The sequence below is a fragment of the Colletotrichum aenigma genome, assembly GCF_013390185.1.
Source record: "Colletotrichum aenigma strain Cg56 chromosome Unknown KSG_Cg56_contig06, whole genome shotgun sequence".
NCBI classification, from domain to species: domain Eukaryota; kingdom Fungi; phylum Ascomycota; class Sordariomycetes; order Glomerellales; family Glomerellaceae; genus Colletotrichum; species Colletotrichum aenigma.
Genome location: NW_023500912.1, coordinates 4,127,676 through 4,151,368, shown reverse-complemented (window position 1 = coordinate 4,151,368; position 23,693 = coordinate 4,127,676). Strand labels below are relative to the sequence as shown.

At 54.4% G+C, this 23,693-nt stretch overlaps 4 protein-coding genes across 4 annotated transcripts; 1 reads left to right on the top strand and 3 right to left on the bottom strand.

The window, feature by feature from the left end:
- Positions 1 to 329: 329 nt before the first annotated feature.
- On the bottom strand, positions 330 to 2,311 carry CGCA056_v010120 (NAD-dependent malic enzyme; the record flags this gene model as incomplete). Its single annotated transcript, XM_037325367.1, has 4 exons — positions 330 to 1,110; positions 1,166 to 1,409; positions 1,479 to 1,775; positions 1,831 to 2,311. The coding sequence occupies 4 exons, from the start codon at positions 2,309 to 2,311 to the stop codon at positions 330 to 332; spliced, it is 1,803 nt and encodes a 600-aa protein (XP_037176614.1).
- Positions 2,312 to 3,840: 1,529 nt separating this feature from the next.
- Positions 3,841 to 5,440, bottom strand: CGCA056_v010119 (Maintenance of telomere capping protein 1; the record flags this gene model as incomplete). Its single annotated transcript, XM_037325366.1, has 2 exons — positions 3,841 to 4,802; positions 4,882 to 5,440. 2 exons carry the CDS (start codon positions 5,438 to 5,440, stop codon positions 3,841 to 3,843), a joined length of 1,521 nt encoding a protein of 506 aa, XP_037176401.1.
- Positions 5,441 to 7,611: 2,171 nt separating this feature from the next.
- Positions 7,612 to 11,203, top strand: CGCA056_v010118 (uncharacterized protein; the record flags this gene model as incomplete). Its single annotated transcript, XM_037325365.1, has 2 exons — positions 7,612 to 10,951; positions 11,010 to 11,203. The coding sequence occupies 2 exons, from the start codon at positions 7,612 to 7,614 to the stop codon at positions 11,201 to 11,203; spliced, it is 3,534 nt and encodes a 1,177-aa protein (XP_037176894.1).
- Positions 11,204 to 18,422: 7,219 nt separating this feature from the next.
- Positions 18,423 to 19,423, bottom strand: RPL23B (60S ribosomal protein L23-B; the record flags this gene model as incomplete). Its single annotated transcript, XM_037325364.1, has 5 exons — positions 18,423 to 18,455; positions 18,516 to 18,593; positions 18,665 to 18,911; positions 19,004 to 19,051; positions 19,410 to 19,423. The coding sequence occupies 5 exons, from the start codon at positions 19,421 to 19,423 to the stop codon at positions 18,423 to 18,425; spliced, it is 420 nt and encodes a 139-aa protein (XP_037177044.1).
- Positions 19,424 to 23,693: the final 4,270 nt, after the last annotated feature.

Here is a 23,693-nt window from a genome sequence, read left to right as displayed (position 1 = left end):
ATCGAAAAGGCTACCCTCTTGTTGTGTTATTTCATCAGTGCAGTTCCAATCTTGGATTAGCAATATTTGTATAGCCTTGATAACCCATCACTATCTTGACTTGTCCTTTTCTATTGTCATATTTGTCTGTTTGAGTAAGTGAATGAAGACTGTTGACCTTAGTATGCCTGCTGGTCACTTACAGCTTTTGCTCTCGGATCCCACGCAAAGCACACTTGTGGACTCAGTATCCAGTCTAGCCAACCATCAGATCACAAAATCTAAACGTCTCATGAAATAGGAGATTAGATATCCAAAGAACTAGACTCCTCGTCTAAACGTCTAACCATCTACCAACTCCCAGGCTTGCTAAAACTCCCTGCAACGCCCATCTCCCCCTTCGCCTCCCTGCTCGCCCCCTCCATGCCCACAAGCTTCAACGGCCTATACTCCGCCGTCCACATCTGCTCCCTCACCCACTCATCCAACTCCCCGTCCTCCTCGGGGATCCCCTCCTCCGTAGCCACCCCCTCCGCCACCGCCGCCTTGATCACGTTCCGCGCCACCCTCAGACTCACGTCCCGCACGACATCCACCCCCGGGAGCAGCGGCGCCGTCTGGTCCTCCAGCGCGGGACTCAGCGCCGCCACGCCCTCCACCGCCGCCACGAGCATCTTGTCCGTGACTAGCCGCGCGCGCGACAGCACCGCGCCGAGCCCGATGCCTGGAAACACGACGCTGTTGTTGCACTCCGCGACCTCGATCTCGATTTCCTTGCCGTCGGGACCCCAGGGGCCTTTGACGGGCTTGAAGGGGGATCCTGTGGCGACGAGGGCTTTGCCGTCGCTCCAGTTGAGGATGTCCTCAGGCACGGCCTCGTGGAGGCGGGTGGGGTTGGAGAGGGGGAGGATGACGGGGCGCTCGACGCCGGCAGCCATGGCGCGGACAATTTCTTCGGTGAAGGCTTTGGGCTTGGTGGACGTGCCGATGAGGACGTTGGGTTTCACCTTCTTGATGACGGTTAGGAGGTCTGCGGAGGCGTTATCCCACTCGGCTGCGTCGCGAGCGAAGCCCTTCTGCGCGGAGGAGAGCTCGCTCGAGGTGATCAGGAGTCCGGGCTTGTCAATCAGCCTGTAACTTGGTCAGTATTGATGCCGTGATGACGAAAGCGTGAAAGAAGGCGTACCAGATCTGCTTGGCGGCGTCTTCCTTGCTGATGCCCCCTTCCGCGGCAATCGCATCCCGCACCTGGTCCGCGATGCCCACGCCCGCCGAGCCGGCCCCGAAGATGACCAGCTCCAGGTCGGAGAGCTTCTGCTTGCTGACGTGCAGCGCCGCCATGATGGCCGCGAGGGTGACGCAGCCCGTCCCCTGCACGTCGTCGTTGAAGCAGGGGATACGCGGGCGGTACTGATCCAAGATGCGTCTCGCTGGCCACCCGCAGCGTCAGTCCTGCAAACCGTCTCAAGGAGGGGGGGAAGAATAAATCAACGACACACCATTCGTCAACCCGAAATCCTCAAAGTGGATGTACGCCCTCGGATACAGCCTCCTCGCCGCCTTGACGAACTCGTCCACGAAGCGGTCGTACTTGTGCCCGCGCACGCGCTTCTGGCGCAGGCCGAGGTACAGCTCGTCGTCGAGCAGCTCCTGGTTGTCGGTGCCGCAGTCCAGCACGACGGGCAGCGTGCGGTTGGGGTGGATGCCGGCGCAGAGCGTCGTGAGGACGAGCTTGGCGACGGAGATGAGCACGCCGCCGACGCCCTGGTCGCCGATCCCGAGGATCTCCTCGCCGTCTGTCGTCTTCGTTAGCAAACAAACTCCCCTTGCGAGTCTCGGGTCAGGAGTTACCAGTGACGACGATGTAGTCTATGTCTTCCGGCCTCCCCCACTGCGCCAGGTCATGATACACCCTGTCCACATCATTCACGTTTAAAAAGCACCCATCCGGCCTGCGGAACAGGCGCGAGAAGTTCTGGATTGCGTCGCCTTCAGTCGGCGTGTACACGATGCTGAACATCTCGGGGAGGTGCTCCTGCAGCAGGCGGTAGTACAGCACCTCGTTCTGCTCCTTGAGGGAAGTGAGGAAGGTGTTCTTGGCGAGGTCGTCGTGGCGGCTGGCGTACTGCTCGTAGGCGCGCTTGAGCTGCTGGTCCAGCGTGTGGATGCTCTGCGGGAGCAGGCCGGTGAGGTTGAACTCGCGGCGCTCGTCGTGCGGGAAGGCGGTGCCCTTGTTGAGGTAGGGCGTGTTGAGCAGGGCGGCGCCGGTGACGGCGCAGGGGATGGGGCCCGAGGTGCTGAGGGGGAGGTGGGAGAACTTTGAGGGCGGCATTTTGGATGTTTTGTTAGTGTGATGTGTGGTATCGTGAATGGGAGATGGGAGTGAGACGAGCTTGGGGTCAAGTTGTATTTCAAGACACAGAAACACCACGAGCACATGCAAAGGTTGCGCGATATACGACGACGTCGAGAAGGATTGAAGCCATCTATTTTCCTTGGCAGGGAACACACGCTAGCTGATAAAGAGCTACGTACGGCAGAAACGAGGGTAAGGTGAGTGTGTGTGTTTGGTCGATGAAAGGTGCGGTTCTTGGGCTGACTGCCAAGTGACGTCAAGGCAAGTTCGGTGGTGACATTTCAGCGCCAGCCAGGCGGGAAGTCGGGGCCGGCACGCGCGACGAATCAGCGGCGTCGGCGTCGAACTGGGTCCGTCAAAGATTGGACGGCATCATGCTGCCGAACGGCGCTTCCCTCCCATTCGATATCAAGGATATGATCACAAAAAGAAGACACTCATCACCAAATAAGCAGTCACTTCACGCACAAAATGTCGGTACGCCTGGAGCCTCGCCCATGTAGGAAACAAGATGGGCATGGACTATGATGGTCCTTTGTTCTGGCAGCGGTTTCAACCAGACGACAAGAACGACGTCCCTTCCCGCGAGACCAACCGAAGCTGGCCTCGTAGGTCGAGACGCCTTCCCTGCCGCCCGCAAAATCCCCGTCCTCTTCAAATCTGCTCCGCAAAACGCGGCGCGGGTAGAAGACCCTCGCAAAAGCGAGGACTCGTAGCGGTGCCTTGGTGTAGGCGCGAGTGACTGGTATGACGCTGCTGTCTTGTGTATGTGTATATTGTGTGTTCCCACACGTGATGGAACGACGGGTTTGTATATAGCAGTGAGCCGCAGGCAATGAGCATTAATGCCTGTGCTCGTTGATGCTCACTTGAGCTGCGCGAGATGCGCGATGCCAAATGTTGCTGATGGTGGTTGCGATGGACGAGGAGGAGGCAATGGGTGGAAATTTTCTTCAGGATTGATTTTACGGTGGGTAGATTCTGATTATGTAAGACCGGGAAGGGTCTTCGCTGGGAACGGAAGGGAAGGGCGGCAGGATGGATGCTCCAGCTGGCGGCACTTGGCCTCATCAAACCGTGTTAGTCGGAGCTGGGGTATCCATGAAACTCTAGCCACATGATTTGCACCACGATCTTCAGGAGGGATCATGCAGGGCAGATCAGATAATTAATATCGACAGGCCATGTTCGAACACGCCTTCCCAGTGAACTATGACGCAAAGCACAGTTCATCTCCGGGTGAGACAAGACAATCGGAGGAAAACCCTGGAAGCCATTAAAGATATCGTGAAATACGTCGTCTCGATAACATCCGTGATATTCAAAATCCAAACCCCGACAATGTGTCCTGGGAAGAGGCATATGCCACCGTTCCCCAATAGTAGAACTTCGCTTCTAGTTTGTGACCAGCAAACAGAATGCCGGTTGGGATGATGGATAGGAAAACAGGTATACCCAAACTCCCAAGCAAATAAAATCATACACTCTGGCTCTCAACCTCCAACTCAAATCAGTCCGGCACGGGCAGCCTCGCCGCCGCCATCCTCAACGAGCTCATCCATGCGCCTCTTGCCCTTGCCAATGCCGCCCTCACCAACGCCCATTCTCCTGGCGACGTATCTCTGAGCAACAACGCCGACCGCAAGGCCAAGAAGCTCTTCGATCCACTCGGCAACCCACTCGCGGGGGTCGACGCCGCCGCCCTCGACAATCTCACGGATTTCGTCAGGAATCGACTGGTTCAAAGACGCCTGGCCGTCCTCGCCGCTGGCGGGCGTCAACGGGTTGGACGCATCCAACCACTGGATCCACCTTGCGGGGATAGACTGGCTGATGGCCGAGTACTCAATCTCGTGGACGGGGTCCAGGCAGAAGACCGCAAAGCAGACCATCTCATCCGCCTCATCCACATCGGCCACAGCAGACGCCTCCTTCTCCTTCTCAACAGCCGCAGTTCGCGCAAAGAGGGCAGAGTCTGAGGTCGTGCCAACAGCCTGGATGGCAAGGAACAGGTCGGAGCTGCGCACCGGGTTCTCCTCGCTCAGAGGCTCGGTGGCACGAATCCTGGCCTGCTCCAGACCGCCGTGGGCTCCAAAGTACTCGTTGGCGTAGCCCTCAGCGCCTGCGCGGCAGAGCTTGGTACCCTCGATGAGACCCTTGATCATGCCGAGGTCACGAGGGGAGTCAGCCTGCCTCCACCAGGGGCCATCTCGCCAGCCGGCCCCGCCGTCGTTGGAGTATCTCCTGCTGGTGTTCTCCTGGCCGCGCTGGATAACCATGAGCTCGCCGCCCTCGACCTGGGACATGACGCGCGAGAAGGTGCCGTAGATCAAGGGGTCGAGAGAGGGGTATCCGACCATGTCGTGGGTGATGTGGATGAGCAGACGTTCGTGGGAGCTGATCGGGGGCGCGAGGGTGTGGAGGATGTTTGTAAAGGTCGGCATGGCCTGCTGGCGAAGGTTGTCGCCTGGGCATACGTTGTCAGTAAAAATGGACCAGGCCGATCGGAAACGCCTCTACGCATGCAATGATGCTTCAGTACTTACCCAATGCTCTCAAGCCGCCAACGTTCCCTCGCACCTGCTCAGCCCACTTCTTGGCCTCTTCGTTCTTCTGAATCTCCTTGACCGCAGCTTCGGCCTGCTTCATGGCGGCAGAGGCAGTGGAGAAGACGCTTCCCCACCAGCCACCACCAGCAGCGGGAGCGGCAGCGGCGGCAGAGGACGACGCAGTCGTCTTCTCCGTCTCTTGAAGATCGGAGCTCGTAGCGCTGGGGGTGAAGCTCGCGCGCAAAGAGCGGGCGCTGTCGGTAGACTTGCGAGGGGCAGCAGCCTTGTCGTCAATCGTCGGGGTGGCAGAGCGTCGAGGAGGGCCCTTGGCGGCCGTCTCCTTAATACGGGGCGTGTGCGGGCGGGAAGGCTGCTCGAGGTCCTTTTCGAGCTCGGCGAGGATGTCCTGGTCGGCCATGGCCTTGGAGGCGGCGGTGGTGGGCTTGGGCTTCTTCTCGAGGGACTTCTTGGGAGCGGGAGCCTCACCGCCGATGCCCTCGAAGAGATCGTCGATGTCGTCGCCGCCAGCGGCAGCCTTGGTCTTCTTGGGAGGCATGTTGGTGGTGGTAGTGGTGGTTATTGGTGTTGTTGTTGATGGAGAGGTGATGTTGCGGGGCAGACGTCACAAGCTATCTGGTACACTACCGCAGGCAGGTAAGACGATTGGCGGTGCTGTGTAAGGCAGTGGAAGGCCCTGGCCCTGGCCCGGAAAGGGCAGGTCGGGGAGCTCGTCCAAGGGATGGATGGATGCTCGGGAAGCTGAGTCAGGGGCCGTATGAAAGGTGAAAAGCTTGAAACAACAGCTCAAGGCAATTGATCTTCTGCTTGAAGAAACTCCGAGACTCTTAGCAGCTGAATGAGCTGAATATGGCGTTGCGATTGACTGGTATCAAGGGCAATTCGCTGGTTCGTTGGAGTGAGGAGACTGAGGTAGACGCTGGACCCGACCGACGCCCAGCCAGGCACGTCCATCTGGCAGCTGGAGACGTGCATCATCAGGAACAGGACATGCGGATGCGCTAGTCTGCATGTGGCATAAAGTCGTTTGGCGAGAGCTTATTGGCCCAGGGCCCCTGCCCAGGATGAAAAGCGCGTCCGGCGGGTCCTGCCTCGACAGACACGGTGCCTGCTGGGTGCAAGTCATAGTGGACAAAGGCGCTAAGAGTTATTATCTTACAGCGCTTATGCCGCCTGAGGAGATGCGATGGTGCTGGAAGATGCCCTGCTCACTGAGCATGATAACTCTCTCTGCCCGGCGGGATATGATGATTCAATGTGAAGACCATCTTCACCTCCGACCTGTTGATATATAATTACTAAACCAGTCTGTTATTTCGCTGCTTAATTAGAGAGAGGGAGACATATGAAAGTCTGTATCATTGAACCAGCTACTCATTCTAAGAGACCAATGTCCACCATCGTCATCAGCAGTGAGCACGAGGACAGTGAGGTGTCAGGAGGAGAAAAGATACGTACCGCGCATGTACCGTTTTTCGCATGGCCCAGCCGTGGCTTGCTCGGGATCGCATCACCCAATGAGGCAGCTTACCCCATCCCCAGCCAGCCGCGGGCACTCCTTTCCCCAGCAGCGCACTCTCAAGGGGAGTGGCAGCCGGTGGCGCCAGTTGCAGCCAGGGTCGGGACTGCTGGCAAATTTGGATTTTTGCAAGTGAATGACTGACTGACAGAGACTGAGTCCCAGTCCCAGTCCCGGCTGAGAAAGAGCAGGCCGCCTCACCTCAGAAGGCTGCCGTACCTTCCATGCCGTGTTAAGGTAAGGTACAAGGCGTATGTACCTTTGCCTGGTAGAACTCTCTGGCGTGAGAGCAGCGCACCTCAGCCGGCAAAAGCATCGCATCAACAAGAAGGGGGTCAGCCATATTCTTCACTTTGGCGTCCCTGATATCTCCCATCTGCAATCTCGTCGCCTTCTCAAAAACACAATCGCCGGATTCTGCGTCTCAGCATCTTTACTTGAGAGGCACTCATTTTTAGCCCAGCGACGCGGACGCAGAGCTTTCAGAGCCCGAATTATTCGACCCTTATTACCATTTACTGGCTCAAACCACCTGCCTAAGACCAGCAACAGCAATAGCAGCAAGGCCCAGGCACACGAAAGACCTTAGACCGTACGCACAGCTCACTCCTGTCGCTGTTAGCACTCCTGCCTCGCCTGGCCACCACCACTACCACTACAACTCAACGAGGTACCTCGCCCGACCACTAACTCTCCGCCGTCAGCAAGGTACCGCTCCTCACCCGTGCCAACAACCCAGCCAGCCAGCCAGTCGGTCCAGCCAAATCAAGCAGCAAGGGCCCGTCAGTCAAACCACATCACCACTTGCACATCAATCCTGGTTTACCATATTTTTCACCACCGCTGCCGGCCCTTACACCACCGGCAAATCGCCCTCAGACTTATCATCGACACCATCGGGACATTGCGAGACTTCTGCTCGTCTCCGTGAATGGTTTCTTGCCATTCCCCAGCGTCCTGTCGGCTTGCTCTGACCATTTCGCCCACACCCACCCTTTCTCCGCCTGCAACTTAATTCCCCGTCTTATTTTGATTCTACCCACCCCCCGTCACTCCATCATCAACGCTTCTCCCTTCACAAGAACATGGAGCAGCGACCTCGTGGCGGACGCCCGAATCGGAGAAAGACACTGCCAAATTCAAGTTTTCAATCAGACACCAGCGCCGCCTGCGATTCTCCTTCCACCACAATGACGCGCTCTCCTCCCGCAGTCACTTCTCGCACTCCTCAGACAGCACCTCCCAATCGTCGGGGTGCCAAGCCCATTCCGATGAACAATCCCTTCTCAAGCGTTCGCTCCTCACCAAGCACCGGCCCTGCTGGCCCAGGCAAGGCTCTTAGAAAGAGATCTCGCACCAGCGGATATGACGGCAATGGCGATGAAGAGGATGAGGCCTATCGTAAGGGACCTCACACTTTGCGAAAACGGACAAAGATCGACTACTCGGCTGCAGACTTTGAGGACGAGCTGCCAGAGATTGGACATCCGGCACCGAGAACTGCCACTCGTAAGAAACGAGCTGACAGTGAGGTCGCCGACGATGAGTACTTCACTCCGGCTTCCCAAAAGCGTCGCGCCACCTCCAGAGATTTTTCCGTCGCCAGTCTGCCCGCCGCTCGCCGCCGGACCCCGGCCCGGAAGACTGTCGTCGAGCCTCAGTCTTTTTACTCACACCAGTCAGACGAGGACATCGTCAAGGACACCATCGAGGTCGTCGGCGACTCATCCGATCTCGTGAGCTCCGATGATCATTCGGACCACGATGAGGATGAGAATGACACCTCCGGCCGCATCTCGTTGCCCGAGAACCACGATCCTTCCTCACCAATTCAGCGGAAAACTCAGGAGCCTCGCCACATCGCTCCCCCAGTCGAGCAGCACATTCTCAACCAAGATGAGCCCCAGCCTGTGCAGACACCGAATCACTCTGCCGTCTCATTCACTGAGGAGATGGACTCGGGCCCGATAATTGCTCACCCTCAACCTATCCGAGTCAACCATGTCTCCATTTTTAACAACACAAGCCCGGCCCAAGAGCCCCAGCCGACTTCTACACGCCGCGACGAGCCTGCCGAAGATTTTTCATTCTACCCCAAGAGAGAAGCCAGCTCTCCCGTCCGGCCAACAGCCACCGCTCCTCACACGGCGGTCGAGCCGGAAGCGGATGAGGCGGCTGCCGGGCCACAGCTGGTTCTCGGCCTCCAGGAAAACTCCGCACCTGCCGTCGCTGCTGACAATTCCGAAACGACCACCAATCCCGTCGTCACCATCAACGATGCTGCCGTCAATGAACAGTCCCCAGAGCCAATTTCTGAGCCTGCTAATGAGCCTACCGTTAATGGCGAAATTGTCAACGGCGATGTCGACGCTGTCGATGATGTTCCGCCGCAGGAGAAGCCTCAAACCCCGGAACCTGCAGCCGAGCCTGAAGTCAAGGTTTCCGAGTCTTTCGCTGCCCAGCCAGTCGAGGATGTGCCAATTCATGACGAGATGGAGGTCGACGCTCCAGAGCAGGAGGCAACCGAAGAGGCGGCCGAGGCAACTGAACCGCAAGAGGATGCCCCAGCTGACGAGCCCGACGTTGCCCCAAGTCCCGAGGATATCCCCGAAGAGCCTGAGATCAAGGAGCCGGAGTTCAAGAAGCCCCGCTACCCATGGTCCTACCTAACACCATACATTGAAGGCGAATACGTGACTCACTCCATTTACCCGGTGACCGTCGAAGCCTCTGCGCCAACGTCCAATGCTGATGGACCAGATGCCAATGGTGACGCCGACGCGGATGAGAGTGCAGAGCAAGCCGACGCCCAGCACGCTGATGGCGACGCAGACTATGATGCTACTGCAGATGCCGATGCCGATGCCGAAGAGGCTAACCGCGATGCCGACCAGGAAGACGAGCATCAGCCCGACGGCCAAGGTCCTCAACTCTCCCAGGAATCCAGGTACAACTCGGAAGCCCCCACACCTGCGCTTACTCCCCGTCAAGGATCGCCAGCTTTGCCCTCGACGGCCGCCACTGGCTCCAACACGCCAGCTCTTGCTGGGCCCAGGCAGCGACTCAGAAAGCAATACCCATTCAAGAAAGTGCGCGACCCTGCCGTGTACATCGAGTTCCTCAAGGACACGAAGAAGCTGTCTTATGAGGAATTGTGGGACCTCTTAGACCAAGTCAATTACAGCCTCTACGCTTGGCAGGAGGAGTACAAGGAATGCACCAAGGTTGTCGACGACCAAGAAAACGCGCAACGTCGTGCGATTCAAGATGCCGCCTTCGAAAAGAAGACTGCCGACCTGGACGCCTTTTCCAAGGTGGAGTCATACATCGAAAAGGACTTTGATGTGCAAGGCTACAGAGCGGGCATTAAAGAAAAGGACGCTGGTGTCCTCGAGCAGCGCTGGCAAGACCGCGTCATGGCCTCCGCATTTGGATTTGAGTACGACCCTCATCCCAACAAGGTTGGAAACCAAGACCCCGATGCTCAAAGAGACGGCGGCGGAGAGGGCAGGCAACTCAGAAGCCAGCCTCAAGCTAGTGCAAAGGCTGCTGAAGGCGACGGTGTTATTGTCTCCGGAAAGCGAACCCGCAACCCACCAAAGTTGTTCGACGGCGTGTTACAGGATGACCGCTCAGCAACGCCTGGAGGGAACAAGCCCGGCCCGAAGAGAAGAGGCAGAGCTGCCGCCGCCGACAAGTACTCCAGCTCATTCCAAGAGGAGCCCGAGCCCGAGCCTGAACCCCAGACAATTTCACCAGCGAAGCCCGGTCGCAAGAGAGGCCCTAGAGGCAAGAGGGCAGTCGTTGTCGAGTCCGAACCCAGCACGCCTGTACCGGAGCAAGAAGCCATCGCGCCGCCGCCTCCCGAGCCCGAGACGCAAGATCCTCCCAAGCGCAAGCGTGGCCGTCAACCCAAGCCAAAGCCCGTCGTCGAGGAGCCCGCGCCGGTGGTCGAGGAAGTTACGCCCAAGCGAGGCCGCAAGAGAAAGTCCAACGGCCATGTGCCTATTCCAGAGACTACGGACGAGTCCCGCCCGACATCGTCGTCCTCCAATGCTACCATTTCAGACGACGGATCCACCTACGGCCTGCGCCAGAACAAGCGACCGCGCAACTGGAAAGAGGAGGCCGATGTCGACGAGGAAGCTGAGGAAGTGGTTCAACCGCAAAAGCGCCCTAGAATTCGCCTTAACAGGAAGCAGAGCGCCCCCGAGCTGGCGCCCAAGAAGACCGCGTCGGAGACTATTCTCGAGCACATGCACGACTTCCAGACCCCAACCACGCCCGACACTCCGCAGCTCATCATGTCTTTTAAGCACATTGGCAAAGACAAGTGGACTGTCAAGGGCGCATCCACACCCCGCCAGACCTCTACAGACGTGAGCGAGTACAACGTGTCGACTCCCCGACCTGCGCCGGTATCTGCCCCCGCCTCGGCCAAGTCGTCCGCCCCGCCAAGCCAGGCCGGCGGCGAAGAGAAGGACTACTCCACCATGACCAAGTCGGAGAAGATGTCGGCATCCATGAAGAGTGAGTACATACCACGATCACGATATCAATGCATTGCAATAGCTAACAGGTATTCCAGAACGCTGGCTCAACGGAAGCATGCAGGGGGCTGTCAACAAGAGAAAGGCCACCTTGGCAGCCAAAAAGGCCGCCGCCGCCGCGGCGGAAGCCGCGCAGGCTGCCCAGGCCCAAGTCGCGCAGCAGAAGCAAATGCAGTTCCAGCACCACGCCGGCATCCTGCCCATGCCGCCGCATCACGGCCAGCAGCAGTAAACGAATACAACGAAATACATGACACCGTCGCAAAGACGACGACGACGAGCACCCGAGAAGGGCAACGGCAACAAGTGCCGCGCATACATCAACAGCATTTGCTTTTAAGAGCATCATTTCCTACATTTTCCGCCCCTTTCCTCCTTCTCTTCGAGAATCAGCATTTTTTATATACCCATTCGCCTGACGACTTTTCATCGCATCCGGATGGGGCGTGTGGGTCGGGCGGGCTTTTCTGCAACAAAAACACGGTACCTGCATCAATCACCACAAAACCATCGATTTAATCAGCCTTTCGTCACTAGTGTATTTGTGTGTGTATAGCGACGACGGAGGGCAGGGTTGGACAGCGTCTATTTCCTTATCAGAAGCATGGGAAAGCGAGGGCATCCAACTTTTCTTACTGTCGCGTTGGAAAAGAGGGACGAGAAAAAAAAGTGATCGGAATTTTTATTTTTATTTTTATTTTTTTGCATTGCGGACGCGGTCGGTGTCCCCACACTTGGGAGGAGGTCACGTCACGTCACCCGTGCCGTCGTTTCGGGTTTCTTCCATAGTGTTGTTCAAGTGCCTTTTTGTCGTTATTCATTGGACCAGTGATGATGTTGCTTTGACTTGAGTTCGAGTTTGAAATGATGCCAGAGGTGAAGAGAGCCAGGTTGTCTGCTCTTGGTATCAACGAGGACGATGGAGTCGGAGATTATTGCCGAGTGCCACCCCAAGGCTCAATGCTGGCTTTTCATACCTGGAGATGGGATGCGGGCTTGCGTGCCCGTAGGTCTGTGGCGGCTGCCAGCGCGGGCCTCCAACGATGGGGCACTCGGCTTGGCCTCCGTTTCCCAGCGGGATGTCTGTAAAACATGCGATGAGCATCGTATATGGTGGCGATCACCAATCCACATCCTTACTCTCCCCCTGCTGATTCAAGATTTTGGATGGGCAGTGTGCCGCGTCGTGGTGGGCTTGTCGAACACCCCGAGCCGCGACGTCCATGCTCCAGGGGGATTTCCATCCTCATTGGCGGCGCTGTCCGTCATCCTCGACGAGGATTTATTCGGCAATTCGGCGAGAATCAATCATGGGGCTCGTGGCTTGCGATGTCTGTGTATTTTGACGGTGTGACGGGGGGTGGCTATGGGAGCGTGGCCTTGCTGTCGTGGCAGTCTACCGCGCAGTTCTTGATTCACGTGATGAGAGGAAGATCGTCCATTGCTACTTCTCTTCAGTTTTGAATATTCATGTACTTATATCAATCCATCATCGCGAATGTCAAGGAGGTAGGCGCGTGGCGTGTGCCGTGGGGGATATAAAGCCTCGCAGCCGGACAGATGTTCGCAAAGCCACGGCAATAGTGCAACATCCCGTCAATTTCAAATTGTGATTTGCGCGGTATGTTCTGGTGACAGACCGGCCATGGCTCTCACCGCGTTTCCGAAGAAGACTTGGGCGAGCGAGCTTTTTCTGTGGGTGAAGCTGAACTGAGGTAGTCTCTTGGAGCGAATACGAGGGAGACAACAGCGCTGGAGGGTATGGCGGATGTCTGCCGTCAAACCTCCGGTGGTGGCCAGCCTTCTTGGACGGGTTGGTGGTGTGCGACGTACTGTGATACCCAACTTGGGGAACCAAATGGAAAATGGTTGACTGTCATTGCTGTTGGTGCGAGAAACTGCCTCAGCCATGGAGGGGTGTTTATATCTCTGAGCGAGGACTCTGCCGGATCACACACCTCCAAGACATTTATCTCCTTTAAATTATCCTCGTTTTATGAACGGGAGACTGATGTGACAAAATAGGCGTTGTCTTGCACAGGTGATCATTTCTTGAACGTGTATCTTACACCTGAGCACACACCGCGATGCCAATGATGGGTAATTTGTTGCTTCCATCTCATGCTCACTCGTCATATGATTACTCATTGATGTATAAGCAGAGGACAGTTCGAACACAGGCCGGCGATATGCTCAGGACAGAGCGCGGCGACGTAGAAGTAGAGGACTACCTTCGTAGACGTCCCTGACTTCACCGAGACAGGACACGCCCCGACAAGGACTCCTCTTACGGATTACCCCAGAAACAATCTAGGAAGGTGTTTCCGACCTTTGTATTGGCAGAAGTGGCAGTGTGTTCGATTCAGGAAGCTTTTATAGCAGCTCTCGCGCGATCCACTGAAACCCGAATGGTTGCCGTCGCTCAGGTAAGGTGGCACAATGGAGCGGATGGGGATGACTCTTGGTTGTAAGTTACTATAAGGTCTTGAGATTCAAGGAGATGAGCTCGGTGATGTGTGGGAGGGTGTATATAAGATCTCATGATTGGTCAGATGCTTGCACTTCCTACCCACAGATACTTCTGGGTCCATCAGTGCTCGTGATCAAGACGAGATCTTCCAGCAGAGTGTATCATTCTTTGCGAAGGATAATCGACTCCCTGCTTTATGGTTGGGGAGACATCTGTAGCTGTTTCAACCGCAATCATGAGTCGTCCCCAGAGCATTGGGGGCGAATACCCAAAAGACCGCTAAGCTGAGAGCAGGAACTTTGCAACCGTTCTCCGCCTGTAGTCTGGCAGTGAACAAACATAACCTTGCCCTTGATCGAACCAATCATAACACCGAATTACTGCAGCATCCAAATACTTGGATGCGGCCGTACAACTGGCCACATTCGCTGTTGCCGCGGAAAACAATTTCCCAGCCGCAGGGCTCGTTTTGTACCCCTCTCACCCAAGGTTTTGCTGGGAAACTTCCTCCCGTGGATGAATAATACTTGTATAAGAATACGTCCTCATACTCATGAAGGCTGATACAGCGACAATGACTTGATGGATTGTAATGTGTGGTCTGTTCAGATCTGTGAAGGTGTACCGGCGTCTGAGCATGCACCCCGCCATGTCGACGATGGTTTCTCAGCGCATACGCGTTGGAATTGGTTTATTTTCTGGCTATTCGCTGAGGAATGACTTTAGGATGGTACTGGCGCGGACCGGTGCTGTCGCTGGGCAGACGGTGGCGAGGTAGGGGGGTGAAGAACCACCTCCCTAGACCTCTCGCATCGCAATGAGACGGCATAAATGCAATCGTCACTCGCCTAGTCATAATCGACGAGGTACATTGTCTTCTTTGAGATTTTGCATTGTGTCGGATGTTGAAAGCTTATATAGAAGCTCTGGCAAGATCCACGCGGAAACCCGGATGGTTGTCGTCGTTCGTGTCCTGCAACACCACAGGTCAGGCGGGAAGAGCACATGAGTTATGGGTCTGGGGACATCTCGACGAGCGTAACTTGCTCATAAAGCCATATCTCGGCAGGATTAGTGTCAACTCAGCAATAATAGGCTTGAAACACCGCGTTCTCCGAAGATATGCTATGTCCGTAGTGCCCCAGAATAACATTGAGTAACCCTATGAAGCACGCTCTCCCATAAGAGTCATTCTAGTAGTTTTCAAACACGACTGAGGAGTATCGTTTGTGAATAAACAACAGCAGGGGACGGCGGCGGACGACTTCATGCATCCACCTTGGAGAGCCCCGCCACTCGACGCGCTGAGATGATGTGATTCTTGGTGAACAAGTGCCTACGACGCAACCCGCCTCCTACATTCTACTTGAAACAACCTCTGGAATAAATACATTCCATTCCTTCAGGTCATTCGGAGTTGCAATTCTTGCTTAAGTCTCTGAGAGTGACCAGTGGTTTGCCATTATATAGCCGTCACGAGATCCAGCTCTCCTGGCTCCTCGTTGCTGGTCATCGATCACCGACGACGATTATTGGTGGATAGGAAGCCAACATGAAACCACGGTGAATCGGACATCAGTGAAAGCTAACGAAATGCGCTGTTGATACTCGCACCATGAGGTATCATGGCAAGCGTCGACGGTAGAGGCCCAGTCTGGGTCAACGACCCGTTTTCGCAGCCCGGGCCGTGGCCACAGGCATGCTTCCCTATAAAAGAAGTATCAATGAGCTGGTAACCTATCTCCGGGCGCCACGACCAATTTGAGCTTTATCTAGCGAAAGCGTAATGCGACTTGTGCACTACACGCAAGACGCGCACCGTGATGAAGTATGCCGCGTCACAGTAAGGGAGGTGACCAAGCTCAATCCGTAGAAGTAATACGTATTAGGAATGAGGACGGACAACGAATAGATAAGAGAATACATAGGGAAATGAAGAAAGATGAAGAATGAACAGCATGTGAGTTGCGTCATTGGGGCAGGTTGGTGCAGGTAGCTCCAGTTCACCACGAAGTATGCGCCATGTGGTCATGGCAAGTTTGTCTGATTCCTGGTCGGTCCCATTGACTTTCGTGTTAACGTGAGGCTTCGTGCTGCTTATTATATATACTCGGCAGCTGTTGATATTCTTTGCTTTGAGAGAACCATTCAAAGACGCCCACACCGGGGAGCGCATTCCCGTTGACGGCCCTCTTTCCAGAGCCCTCTATTAAGTCTCAGGATATCCTACGTATCAGACTACGTTCTTTCCGAGAGATATTTGAACCTCGCAGGTTCTCATCTGAGGCTTTGGCAATACGAATAGACCGCCAGAGACGGCGGTGAGGGGTGGGGCCTGACTTTGGTCAGAGGTGACCCTGCTTTGGGGTCACTCTCCGTCGGTAACTGAAGTCGGGGAAGGAACAGTGGTGGCTATCTTTCTGAAAAGGGCTCAGCTCAGATCAATACATTGTTCCGTTGTGGAAGTCTTGAAACCGCTGACGTAGAACCGCTTTATACTCTCACAGTAACGCAACCATGAGCCCTCAGCCGGGGCGAAGACACTAGGCAAGGTGTAAGCATACACAACAGAGTCGGAACCCAGTCTAGGCTTAAGCCATGCTGAGTTGCTAGAGCTCGCTGAGATGATAATCAGCCTCACGCCATAAGTTGCGGTATATGTTAATGTTCACTTGGAAGAGCAACGCAGCATGCAACCCAATCTAGTGCTCTGTGCGACTTTTGACATGAACAGTTATACAAGAGATACACTACCCCGCCATGGTAAGCACATCTGACCGCCAGCGTGATCACCAAATGATGCGCTCTATTCGGCGCCGGTTCTCGGTCTTCTCGTCGTTTAGGTATACAGCCCGTCTAACGGTAACTTGCTCGTCTTGTATTTGATATGTGCCTCAAAACCGACCCTAGGAGTTAGTAACTTAAACATCATGTTTCCTCCGGATGATTTTAGTGTTCGGTAGGGGTGAGACTTTAGCGGCATTGCTTGAGGAAATCAGTCGAGCCCTTCAAGACGCCCTATGATGTATATGTACTCATTCCAGACTAGTGCTAGGCATGAGACTGCTCTGCTGATGCAACCTCGTCCATCAACGACACTCTTTCAAGTCTAATAAAAGTGGTTCAGTTTTATTAAAGGTCTAGAGGAGTAGCAGACGCATAAGCCTCAGTTGGAAGGGACTCCAGAATCAACGTCCCGTGAAGAAATGTTTATATTTCCACATGTATTCAATGTGTCTCCGCCCCCTAAGACAAATGGCATTCGAGGAGTGATTGGCATGATATATTTAGGTCTCAGCATCTATGGCATATGCGCTGCTTCGTACTAACGGGTGTCGTGCTCACCTGGCCCAAGTCTTGATGTTTCTCCACATCGCCGTCTATTAGGTATTCAGGTGGTTGACCGCAACAAGCACAGATGAATGATTGGCTTGTTTACCACGGCCCCTCGTACTTGGGAGACTGGACCCTTGGATGTCTCTGACATGTCGAGCTGGGTGGGAACGTGGAGAATGCGCCGCTTCATTTCTGATCAACATCATTGAGAAATTGCAGTCGAGCTTACCCTTTCTTTTCAGCTGTCTTTGGGAGCTCGCAAGCGCATGCACGATGATGGCATTAGATCGAAGAGGTATATAGATTTCGAATAGTCGGTGGTCGAGAAGCTTCTCTCACCAAGATTGTCTTGCACTTTGTGGTTGCGAAGTCAATCCATTATCCATTCATTGTGAAACATACACCACTGGGTTAATACAGCAACCAACACGATAGAGGTTACGCAACGGATCTGATTGTAGTGTCCATCATCCGGCTTGAATATCATGTAAGTATTCGAATCTTGGGGACACCCATGTATATTGGCATCACCTGTTGAGAAGACAAGCTCGCGCTTCAGCCGCCGTCGACCTACTTCGGTTTGGGGCAAGTGTAAGACTGAACATCTTTGCTACCACTACAGACAAAGAAACTGCGCTTGTTTCATAGCACACGATGTTGAGAAGTATCCTATTTAAGCAAGAGGTCCGTGAGAGCTAGGCCACAAGAGATAATGTCGACAAATTTGATGGTCAAGCTGCAGAGACCCGGCTCTGTAAGGTAGATGAATCCAATCAAACTCCATCTGCTATCTTATGAGATGCTCCTGTGAACCAAGAGTAGATGTATCTCATTGGATGGCTCTTGGCCAAAGCCGTGGGCGTACCGGCTTCTCGGAAGACGCCGAACGGGGGCCGGGGAACTTGGCGCGCAGCATTTTGGTCTCCCAGGAGCTTCACTGCAATTTCAAACCCCTCAAAGCCTCACAAGCAAATAAGGTGTTTACGACGAGGATCGGAGCATGTGTTTCTTACTAGGACTAGGCAGCATGCAGCCTGCTGTTCTGCTGACTTACGGCTGCTGACTTACGGCGAGGCTCGAGGCAGCACCTGGAACCCTCGAAGACTTCAGAGAATGCATTGATCAATCAGCTGCTGACACGCGGCACAGCTTGCATTATTGTAGAGTTCGGTGGCGTACATGCCCGTTTGCAGTTGGTTGAAGCGATGCGTCTCGCATGAGCACTGCATTCTTAACCTCCCCCGAGGGATCAAACAACCAGGCCTGTCTACCTGGACTCACTTGAAGAGGACATCGGAACAGCGTATGTAACGTGCGCAAAGAATCGGATTTTTGTATCTCTCCTGTATGCGAAATGCCTGGTATGAATTTCTTTTCCTGTACACGCCACAGCCGAAATGCAGAGCCCAGCGAGGAAACAAAAATAGAAAAACCAGGCCCATCAACCCTCTTTCTTCATTCATTGACCTAATCTTCCCCATAGTCGGGAGTGGTATGTGTGGTGTACGCCGCGACGGGAGGGGGAACAAAAAGGCAGGGGTGGGTAAAAATCATTTGTTTTCCCATGGTGGTTCGCACCGGTTGACCTAATCCGTAGCCATAACGTCGTCCTTTTCGCCCTTTTTTATGCTTGAAAAAACTTCCTTTACATAACGACACCGGAGTTGGAGGCAATACGCTGTTGAGACACATGTCAGCGGGGTTGTGTCCTTGACGGGTGCATGGGGACGTGACTTACGGGCCAAAGCTCGGCCGCCTCCTTTCCGACGGGGCCGGTGATGGCAGAGCCCTTCATCTCACCCTTGGGGTTGACGATCTGTGGTAGTGTTGTTAGCCGTGTTCGTGTCTTTCGGCAGCACTGCCGCAGCAGCAGACGGGAGCACTTACGACACCAGCGTTGTCCTCGAAGTACAGGAAGACACCGTCGAAGCGCTTCCAGGGCTTGGACTGGCGGACGATGACGGCGGGGTGGACCTTCTTGCGGAGCTCAGGCTTGCCCTTCTTGACGGTGGCCATGACCATGTCACCGACACCACCGGCAGGCAGTCTGTTGAGGCGGGCACCGATACCCTTGACGGAGATGATGTACAGGTTGCGAGCACCCGAGTTGTCCGCGCAGTTCATGACGGCACCGCTGTGCACCAAGTCAGTCTTTCGTTCTCCGGACGCGCGCCCCTCCTCAATCTTGAAGACAGAGCAAGGCGCGTGGGAGGTGGGAGTTCGTACACGGGGAGACCGAGGGTCATCTTAAGCTTGCCACCAGGGGCACCACGGCTGTAGAACTCCAGTCAGCATTCCTGCGTTCAAGGTCGGTTGAGTCCTCCATCGACATTCGCAGCATTCGGTCTCGGCGGTCGGCGGGCGGATCGCAGGATATTTGTCCAAGTTTAGATGTCGCATTCGTGATTCCGTCGCATTCGAGTCCCTTGAAAAAACTCCTCCACGCTTTCTCTGCCAATCGAGACCCAAAGTCGGTGATGCCCTCCTCTTTCCCTGCGTTGTGGTTGCATGTCGTGTCGCTGTTCCGTCCGCCCGCCTGGATCGCCGAGTACCTCACGTCGCTCCCCCGGGGGAAAACGACGGCGCCGAAAAATGCAGAGTCGGTGGTTCGAGAGCAGCAGCGTCGACTTACGAGAGTTTGGCCATTGTGTCGGTTGGGGGGTGTCGAGTTCAACAACGGGTGGCTCGTGAAAGGATGGATGGGCGTCGGGTCGAATTGGAGTCGTGCTGCAGCTGGAAATTTTCCCTCTACTGAGATTGTTTTTTCGCCCGTGGGGTCACCAAACCCTACCAAAATTCACAGAAGCGAGCGTCACGTGGTGATAAGATTGCTGATGGGACGTGCACCGCTCAGCCGGGAAGGTGGGGTCGTCGCGCTCGTTCTTCGGCGGGAGGCACCGGCAGCACCGACCGAGAGGTCCACACTCTCAGGCTCATCCCCTCGGGAGGGGAATCAATTGCAGTGAAGTGACAAAGCTGCTAGACCTCCCATTCTGACTCATCACTTTACTCTCTCTGGGCCGTGAGAACCTGCGAATTCCATCGCTCCCCACAGCCGCGTCGCAATTCAGCAAGGGACAAGATTGCTGGTGGCTTGTACATAGTACATGCCTCGGCTGGTATTGTGAGGTGGTTGCGCTCACTTTTCGGCGGGTGGCAGCACCTGCGCCGACCGAGAGGTCCACACGGTCAGCTCTCATCCCCTCTGGAGACGAATAGATTGCAATGAAGCGACATCGTAAGTTCTTGATCTACTGTAATGATCACGACCGCATGCAAGTGTTGACTTCCCCCATTCATCCTCTAATCCATCAGTCGTGATGAGCGATGAACTCGCTACAGTCCTCATCAAATTGGATACGCAATTTTGGCTGAACACATACATCTCATGGGGCATAACCAAGCTCATAGTTTTGCAGTTTGTCAACAGCCTAATGCTTCAATCATTGCCAGAGGATGAGTTCTCACGGACCTTGATTACCGAAATCCCTCACTTTCTTCTAAAGGCCGGAGAGTCTTGGGAGCTTGGGGTCGTCGAGCTCACCTTATGGCGGGAGCCAGCACCGGCTGCACCGACCGGGAGCTCTGCACCCTCAGGCCCCCTCGGTGAGGGAATGAATTGCAGTGTAGAGGTACATAGTCAAGCAGAGCCTCATGACCAGCTTTTCAGTCGTTCCCCAACCCAACGAACAATCTTCTTAGCAGAGACACTGATTGCAGTGAAATGTGGCATTGCTATGATCTGCCTTACAATTGATATTGCGCATTAGTCAACTTATGTTGCGAGACCTTCCCCGATACAGTCAGCATCTCTCATCAACATGCTTACCTTCAAGCCTTTCGGCAAGCAATCGCCAGATCAGACCCCAGCCCCGGCCGTTTGGGCATCTCATGTAGTTTCGCCCAAACACCTTCTGTTTCCCAGTATCTTACGGCGCACTGCCAAGCCCTCAGAATCTCACAGGGTAACCTGAACTCCGAGTTTTGCAGCTACTTGACGAAACTGTGCGCCCATTCACACAGGGCGTCTGCGGATTTAAGAGTCCCGTTCATTTCGAGTTCTCCAAGGCAGAGTGAGCCTGCATTTCCATTTCTCATTCCGACCGCTTGCGTAGATTCCAATACAGCGGCCGCGCCGTAACTCGTGTCTCGTTGCGCTACCGAACGGGGAGATTTCCCCTTTTCCTTCCCCAACATTCACGACAAGCCGGTACTGAATTATTTCTTCAATTAATTATGCAGCTTCAATTTCTGGTAGGTTTGTTGTTGCGAGTGCGGAAGACACCGACTGCGCCGATTGCATCCCCTCGGGAGGGGAAAAAATTGCAGTGCAGAAGGACCGGGCCAAAAGTCGGGTCGGAGGCGCCCATCGAATCCATTCATTCAAGGAAATGTCTGCAACATTCCCCTACATTTTCAAATCAACCAAAATTGAGCGTCATTGCCTGCTGCAAAGGTGTTTATCAGGCAGCATGGATCACGTGGATTTTATAAGATTCGATGATGCTACTATGGCCTTGAGGCGGGCGAATTTGGTGAGTGAAAAGGGCGGCTTCTCCAAATCTGCGACAAAGCTCGTGGTTGGATTTTCCAAGGAGGCCCAGCACCCTGTTCGTAAGCTCCGAATGCTCTCCAACACAGTGAACTGGGCCACTCTTGTTGCACGCAACGCCTTTTTGGGTGCTGCTCTACTAGTTAGTACGTTTTCCAGACTCAGGTCTACTTGCTAAGATGAGGCGCCGTATGAGCGTTGTCTGGCGTAGGTAGACTATGATTGCATCACAGTCGTCTGTACATTTGATGAAATTGTGAGTGTTATAAATGAAGTCTTGGCGATGCATGCGTTTTGGCTGATCAGGTAGCTGAAGAACAGTCTGCGGGTCTGGCACTTCCGTTAGCGATCGGAGGTGGAAACGATACCATACCGGTGACTGACGGCCGATAGGTTCGCGTCTTGAAAGCCCGTCCCCTTGAGAGAGGAATTATGAGCATTATGACAGCGAGCAAGAGATTCGGAAAACAAAGAAATTGACGGAGAGTATCAAAGTGGAAGAATGATTACTAGGTAGACAGACTGCGAGACAAGGCAGATTTTGCGCAGAAGTTTTCAGCGGGAGGCTGCACCGACTGAGCGCTCCCCATTCAAACTCATCCCCTTGGGAGGGGAATAGATTGCAGTGAAGGTTCGCACGATAACATGGTGGATGGATGGGTGGGGCCCTTGGCATGACTCAATCCAATGGCAAAGGCTCCTTATGACCCGAGCCATGAGGCAACCACTAAGGCCTTCCTTCCCAGTGCATCTTACCTAGTAATTACCTACCAAATGGATTGCACTTGGTAGGTATCGCCTGTAAAACACCGACCGCAGTTATTACACACCTGAGGCTCATCAACGATATCCTGGAGAAGGGAATAAATTTCTTTGAACGCAACCGCAACTCGTCCCAATCAAGATATAGGACAGACGCAGCTGTAAATGGCAACGGACTGACGAGCCACTCAGACCCCAGCGTTCCGCCGCCTTCCCTCAGACTCCATCCTGAACCGTCATCGTAGAACCAACCTCATCACACCCCAAGCATGCAGATTTGCCCGAACGCCTATCTTTTATCAGAATCTCACAGGGTACACGTAGGCTTCTACTTGCAGCTATGTCTCAGGCTTATGCCACATAGGACACACAACACTGTAGGTGCACACTTTTGTAGGCACGTACTGGCTTTCAGCTGTTAGGCGCTGTGCCCTTATCACATCTCTACACACTTATGCTCTCAACTTTTCAGCTGTACGGTCATCACGTTAGAACGAACTGTTCATATGACGCCTGCACTTCAGCCATCAGTGAGAACCTGCGCACTGCACGGGCCAATGTGTCAGAGCCTTTGTAACAGCGATTAGGTTGGGGCTTATTGACTGCACCGAACGTAACGACAGCTCCATTTTAGCACACTTTCGGCACACTCCCTTGGGCGGGGAAAAGATTGCAGTGAAGCTACGCTACTCCGGCAAATTGACCCCCGACTGGAGCGGGCCTGCGACGGACCTGCGCCGACTGACAGCTCCACATGACAAGCTCATCTCCTCCGGAGGTGAGAAAGTTGCAGTGCAAACAATGTAAACACTATTCATTGGTTACCTTAAAACACGGCTCGGGCGCGACAGGAGAGATCGTAGGCTAGATGACATGCAGATGCACTTGCTCAGCTTGGTCATCGCACCCGACTGCACCAATCGACAAGTCCAGCTCATTATCTCGGGAGGGAAATAAACTGCTGTGCAGTCTTGATGCCTCGAAAGAGAGTCCAGGCATCATGGCATGCGGTTTCATGATCCTTCGAAATCGAGTCTCGATCTATGGCCCCCTTTACATTTTCCCCGGGGCCATTTGTCAACCCCGAATTCGACCACATTGTAATTCCGGGTTTGTGATTAAGCATTTGATAGTGAGAGCCGGGTACCAAGGCCGCGCACGAAGCGTCCCGGTCCGATTTTACGGTATCAACATCGTAATAGACCCGCTCGATATTATTCCACCGCATCAAACGTCAATGAGAACGACGAATAATGAAAATATGTTTATGAGGGATGCCCTGCCCGTCTTCTTGGTTTACCCTTAGACATTCCCCGTCGATGTAGAATAAGAGAACTCGATTTAGCTTGTGCACGGCGGTAAAGCTGGAATGATCGTTGAATTGACCTCACCTCAAAAGAACGGTCGTTTAAGTAGCTATTGTCTCGATACTTTGGTAGTCATTTTCTCGCTCGGCAGATGGGCAACAGTCAACTCATACCACAAAGCCTCTTCTGGCCAGCTTATATTCGGACTCGGAGGTCCGTTACGGACATCATCATAGGCCAAGCCTCATCTTCATTCAGACAACATGTTCAACAGCTTGTGATCATCCTCACTCGT